Genomic DNA, 6988 nt, shown 5'->3' with positions numbered 1-6988 from the left:
GGCGAAAAAATAAGAAGTCTCATTGGCGAAGTGCGTCAATTCATGGCTGATCAATCTCAGAAGATGGCTCAGCTCGAAAGAATACTTGTGGTCCGCAATGCTGCAATGCTGCTGCTGGACACAAGTGAATCCCAAGGCCGTCATGCCGAACTTCTCGAACAGGCATATGGGCTGAGGATGCAGCACGGAAAGCCACTGATGAAGCTGCTGTAGCTCGAGCAGAGGCTGCAAGTGCGAGGGCTGAATTAGCCGAGATGCGAGCAGAGCTTCGAGCCTTCCAACATTCCAGTGAACTTCGACAGGATGTGATGAAGGCCATACTCGATGACCTGTCGAACCAAGTGCCTGCCCAACTTCAAGCAATCTTCGAAGGTATGTCCATCCTTCCACCCTCCTCTCCCGTACTGATGATGCCAACAAGGGGGAAAATAAAGAGAAAAAGAAGGGGGAAACAACGGGCAAGAAAAGGGCAGCAAGTGAACCAGCTGGACCACCTCCAAAAATACCAAGAATCATGAGCAAAGCAGTGGAGGATGCTAAACAGGCAGAAAACCTAAGGGTCCAGCGTACACTGGAAATGGAGAGAAGGAGAGAAGAGGACAGAGAAAGAAGAAGAAAAAGACAAGAACAACAGTCAGAAGAAGAAAGGAAGATAGATCTTCTCATGACAAACTTTAAGTTCGGGAACAGAGAAGACACTGAACAAATTCTGACTCTGGAGATATTCAAGCTTCTGAAAATCAATGGGATATCTACTCACAGCAATATGTCTCCAGAAGAATGCATTGCCTGGTGGAAAGATGGAGTAATTGATGGTGAGTTCGTGGGGGAAGCCTACAGGAACTACAGGCATCTAGATGTCACAGATGAATACATAAGCCTGGTAAATCCGAAAGACCCCATCAAGACACGAGAAGCCATTAACAAGAAAAGGAAAGGCAACAAGAAGTAAGCTCTCGTGGTCCAAACTCCATCTTATTTCAATGTATTGATACTTATGTTGTTCTTGGTCTTACTTCTTTGAATCTTTTCCACTAAACTCTGTTATGTAAACATTCCCTTAATCTTAATACATATATCTTCTGCTGGGGGTGTTGCGTGAGTTTACTTATTCATGTTTAGTAGAATTGTTGTCAAACTTACCATATGCGCTGAAAATAAAATCAATGCTTTTTCTTTTTCAAATCAGCCATATAAGTAAGTATAAGTGTTGGCATCATCAAAAAGGGGGAAATTGTTAGGAACATCATGTAATAGGTTTTGATGATACCAACTGTTAAGTAAGAATCCCCAAGTCTCGATACATAGGCAAAACAATGTAAGTTCGATAAGTAAACTAAGAGCGAAAATACAACCGGGTAATTTGAGCTCAACTCGGGAAATATTTAAGCTTAAGGTAAACTTGTTTGAACAACTTAGAAGTTTTCGTGTTGTAAGCAAACAGATAGATCAGAAGCAGGCACGAGACAACTCTGGAGGAATAAGGGTCTACGAGACATCAACTAAGTCTCGAGACACAAGCCAAGTTCGAGAGGTAAGGACCTCTCGATATACCTATCGAGTTCGAGACGTAAAGAATATTCGAGAGATAGACCTCTCGATACATGGGATTGAAACATCAAGTGGTCGAGACATCTTTTATGGTCTCGATAAACCGGCACTTCTCCAAGAGGCTGAATGTTAGTCAACATGTGCAGATAAAATACTCTAAGTTTGGAGAAGAAGAATATCATGGAGATAAAATATTGAAGAGGTGCTGAGCGGGAGGTTTCAAAATGGACGGAAGTGGATGACACGTCAGACCTCCACCACAAACGGTCAAGAAGTGCACCAATCCTGAAGTGGTCAGATTCCCCAAACAAGGAATGATGGGAACATAAAAAGAGTAACTTTATCCAAAAGAAGCAAGTGAAGCATGAACTCAAGAAAGTGGAATATGGAATATTCACTACAAAACAAAAGGCTCAAGTTACAAGACCACTACTCCATGAAAAATGCTGAAATTGTGCAAAGACCCATGTTCGGCGTGGGAGACCAATTTCAAACGGAATAGTTTTCCCTCCAACGGAACTATTCTTCTACTCTCATATATAAGGACGTAAAGACACAGAAGAAAAAGGGGGTTGTGAAAGAGGTCAAGAGGTTAACAAGAGGTGTCTGATAAAAACGTTCCAGTGCAAAGTGCTTAACTTGGAATATCATCCTGATATTCAATACAGCGAGAGAACACATCTTAGTGTTCGAAGAGAGTTACAAAGCTAAACTGTCATACATCCAGAAGGTGACCAAAGCTGCTCTACATCAAAGTTGATTCAACGATAGCTTGTGGTCAGATTGGAGATTGTTACATTCAACTGTGACTATCAACAACGTCTTGCTTTGGATTAAGCAAGGGAGGTGGAGTATCCTGGCTGCTGTCCGAGCGAAAGAAACCTGAGGCTTGACGCGGGCTTGGTGATCAAAGGTCAAGTGCTCGAGAGGTGGAGTAACTGGAAGCGGGGAGAAAAACCTGAGGAGAGGCGGAGTAACCTGGCTGCTGTCCGAGCGAAAGAAACCTGAGGCTTGACGCGGGCTTGGTGATCAAAGGTCAAGTGCTCGAGAGGTGGAGTAACTGGAAGCGGGGAGAAAAACCTGAGGAGAGGCGGAGTAACCTGGCTGCTGTCCGAGCGAAAGAAACCTGAGGCTTGACGCGGGCTTGGTGATCAAAGGTCAAGTGCTCGAGAGGTGGAGTAACTGGAAGCGGGGAGAAAAACCTGAGGAGAGGCGGAGTAACCTGGCTGCTGTCCGAGCGAAAGAAACCTGAGGCTTGACGCGGGCTTGGTGATCAAAGGTCAAGTGCTCGAGAGGTGGAGTAACTGGAAGCGGGGAGAAAAACCTGAGGAGAGGCGGAGTAACCTGGCTGCTGTCCGAGCGAAAGAAACCTGAGGCTTGACGCGGGCTTGGTGATCAAAGGTCAAGTGCTCGAGAGGTGGAGTAACTGGAAGCGGGGAGAAAAACCTGAGGAGAGGCGGAGTAACCTGGCTGCTGTCCGAGCGAAAGAAACCTGAGGCTTGACGCGGGCTTGGTGATCAAAGGTCAAGTGCTCGAGAGGTGGAGTAACTGGAAGCGGGGAGAAAAACCTGAGGCTTGAGGCGGGCTTGGTGATCAAAGCTCAAGCGCTCGTTATTGTACTAGAAAGGGAAGTTTTTAGTGCAATCCTTCCAGGGAGTTTCTGGAAGAAGAGTGGAAGTAGGCGGGTTGGCCGAACCACTTAAAAATCTCTCTTGCATTTACTTTCTGTTTTTATCTCTCGCTAACTTCTCGATTGCACTGCATATAATCACACCTCTCGAACTAACCCAAACTCGTGCTAACTAAAAGGGGATAACATTTCCGCTGCGCATAAAACTTTATCTTCTCCTCGTGAGGTATCGAACCTAAACATCCTAAGTTCAATACACACGAGAGGTTGAAAAGATTTGCAAAATCTTATACAAGTCTATTCACCCCCCCTCTAGACTTGTACCCCATCCCCTTGGGACCAACAAGCTGCATAGGACCGACAAAAGTCTTATGCTGATTTAAGAAGGCAATCGGTTGAATTTCAAGAAGGTGATAAGGTATTGCTGAAAATATCTCCTACAAAAGGAATAATGAGATTCGGGAAGAAAGGAAAATTGAGTCCGAGATTGTAACACCCCAATTTTCAACTCTTACATTTATTACAAAATCCGTAATAAAACGCTGCGGAAGCTTACATCATATCAACAGAAAACCGGGTGCTACCGCCACACCTAGAGTGAATTCTATCACCTCTTTGACAAACTCCACTCTAAGTGCACAGGCTAAACTTACAACATTAATAACAATCCCTGTCTACATCAAAGAGTAGACCTCAACCTGTACTTCCCTTCTATTCCGAGCTCATCGGCTACAGGGGCCCACACTAATCTGCAACTGATAAGAAACACATTGAAGTGCAGTTAGCGCGACGGCTAAGTAAGGAAATCCGATGTCACTCAAAAGTAGACAAAGGTTTGAAAACATAATCATTTGGAAAATAGTATATCGTTCAGTGAATCAAAATCCACTCGTCTCGTAAGACAAAATCATTTCTTTCTCAAAGACGTTACAGAGTAACTCTTTACTCATTTTTAAAACTTCCTTAGTTTCATATAGTAAGAGTGAGGCCTACAACCTCGGGCCATGGCACTCCAACCCTCCCGTAGGTTCCTCCCTTATCCCAACCCCGGGCCGTGGCACTCAAGCCTTCCCGTGGGCACCTCTCCTTATTCCAACATGACGACATAACGGCGAATAGACTTCGCTCTAACAATATAACGACCACTGGGCAAGGGCACTTAAAGCCACCCGTGGGTCAATCAAGGTCCTCCTCACTTACTTTAGAAACTACGGTTTTGAAAACGTTATCCTTCCTTCAGTTTTCTTACAACAAATCATCTCATTTGGACATATTTCACAAATGAGTCCAATACTTGAAATCGGCTACTTCATTAGCCTCTGAAGGATTTTCAAACATCATTTTCTCAAACAATAAGGTTTTGACAACCTTTATACCAAAATAGCATACGTCTTTCAACGTAAGTTTTCATAAACATTTTTGGATACACTTCATATGTCCATCTCACACTTTAAAACAACCAGCATCCTCAACTATCGTCCCCACCATTAACTAATAATAGATAGCTGTCCTTGTCATTATTTCCATTGACAACTTCCACCATGATCAACACCATTAGATCATAACTTGAGGATATCGTACATCCAAACATATATAAATTCTAAAAGGTAAGGTCATTGCCTAACCATAACCCAAAAATCATGAGATTATCATTTAATCTCCATCATTAATCCACGTCCTTAGCATCACCTAATCACCATTAACTCACTAACTACCTCACAATTATCATTAACACATCCATAATCATACTAAGCATAATTCAGAAAATTCAGCTTGGCGCAGTCCGAAAGATTGAGCCGGTAAAAATAGTTCCCGAACTCTTTTTCACTTGAAATTTTTATGGTAGAATCCCAACTTATAGTACTTGATGTCCATAAAAAGTTTTGGTCATTTTGGTCCGCGAATAAACACAGAAAATTCCATCTTTGCCCTTGGCAGTGTGCTGTCCGGAATTTTTCTCTCTCTGGACCAGTTTTGGAGAAAAATTCGAAAACCATACTTATACTACTCCGATCATTATGAAATTTTATATGCGGGTTCTACACTTATAGAACTACATGTCTAAAAAAAATTAGGATCAAAATACCTTACCAATTTTTCCCAATAAATCTCGGAAGTACTGCCAGAATCTACCCTGATTTCCTTTCACTATTTTCACAAGTATAAGCCTATATGGACATAAATATAACATATACATGCATATCCAAGCTATGAACATGTATAAAAAAATATTTCCAAAGCTCAAAAACACCATATTTCAACCAAAAATCAATTATCCAAATTCAAGTGACTAATTCCAACTTAAGGGAATTCCTTACCTTGTAAAGGATTTCTAACACCTTAGGAAGCAATTTTGGATCCTTTCCCCAATTTTCACCTTAAAACCTAGATTCAAAATCAACACCATAACATCATGTATCAAGAAACTAAGCATAGATTCATAACCTAGGAAGGATTACAAGGCTTTCTACCGAATAAAATCGAAAACTTACCGAATAAAATTGAGAGTTGAGAAGGATTTTGGCTATGGAAGCAATGGAGGAAGAAGAATGGTGAAGATGATCTCTCTCTCTCTCCTCTCCTCTTCATTTCGGCAAAAGCAAGGGAAAAAGGAAAAAAATTGGCTTTTATACTACATCACAATCTTATGTGATAAGATTGGAAAAAAAAATAATAAAATAATAAAATATCTCCACAACTTATCAGTTGGGGTCCAAACAGATAAAGTTTCGGTGGAAAATAATCCAGATAGAATAATTTCCGAAACTAAAAATTTATTCCAGACTAACCCTCAAAATTGGGCTAGGTTCGGTACACCGCGAAATTTAGCGATGTACGATCAAAATAAATTTTCGCTGCTATGGGCTAATCTAATTAAATAGGAAATTCAAGAATAATAGTATGGTGTCTAGAAATCCATTTCCTAGGACAAACAAGTCCAAATACTAGTTCCTAAAAATTTTACGGTTCGTGACCGGTACGTAGGTTCGCAGCTTAATAACAACTATACTCACTTATAAAAATTCTTTTGAAATATCTGAAGATCATAACTTATAAATGTCAACGCCTTAGGATAAAATAATGTTAGGAAAATACGGGGTATTACAGAGATATATTGGACCGTATGAAGTCCTTGAAAGAATTGGGAAAGTAGCTTACCGATTAGCGCTACCTGCTGTGCTAGATCGAGTTCATAACGTATTTCATGTGTCTCAATTAAGGAAGTACGTACATGATGCATCGCATGTACTCCAATATGAGGTAAGTAAAAAACCTTTGGATTAAACTATAAGGGTTGTCAAAGTTATGTTATAATGAGTATATTAAAATTCTTATAGGATGTGACTTTGGATGAGAACTTATCATATGAAGAGAAACCGGTAAAAATCTTGGATACTAAGACCCGAGATACCCACAGAAAGTCCATAAACATGGTAAAAGTGTTATGGTCAAACCATTTGGTGGAAGAAGCCACATGGGAGTTGGAAGAGGAAATGAGAAGACGATATCCAACTTTATTTGAGCAAGGTAAAAGATAAACTAGGTGTGCTCGTTATCAAAATGGGGAGTTTAGTATTTGGGAAATAGTTATCATCTCTCTTTCCTTTTATCAAATCCAACCCCTTTCCCTTCCAGCTAAACTTTTGTCTCCGAAATAACGATAACCATAGTTTCGAGGACGAAACTCTTTCTAAGGGGGGTAGAGTGTAATACCCCGTATTTTCCTAACATTATTATTTTAATAAATATTCCCGATATGCTGCGATCGTACGTACCGGTCACGAACCGTAAAATTTTTGGAAGCTG

General features: G+C 41.0%; 1 protein-coding gene across 1 annotated transcript in view; it reads left to right on the top strand.

Annotated features, from left to right (window-relative positions):
* Nucleotides 1-6720, top strand: part of LOC116001072 — a 38664-nt gene extending 31944 nt beyond the window's left edge. Inside the window, exon 4 of the mRNA XM_031240973.1 lies at nucleotides 6520-6720. Coding sequence (XP_031096833.1) covers nucleotides 6520-6720 — 201 coding nt within the window. The remainder of the gene's footprint in view (nucleotides 1-6519) is intronic.
* Nucleotides 6721-6988: the final 268 nt, after the last annotated feature.

This window comes from Ipomoea triloba, chromosome 13 (assembly GCF_003576645.1).
Source record: "Ipomoea triloba cultivar NCNSP0323 chromosome 13, ASM357664v1".
In the NCBI taxonomy this organism is placed as follows: domain Eukaryota; kingdom Viridiplantae; phylum Streptophyta; class Magnoliopsida; order Solanales; family Convolvulaceae; genus Ipomoea; species Ipomoea triloba.
This window is presented reverse-complemented; position numbering and strand designations above follow the sequence as displayed.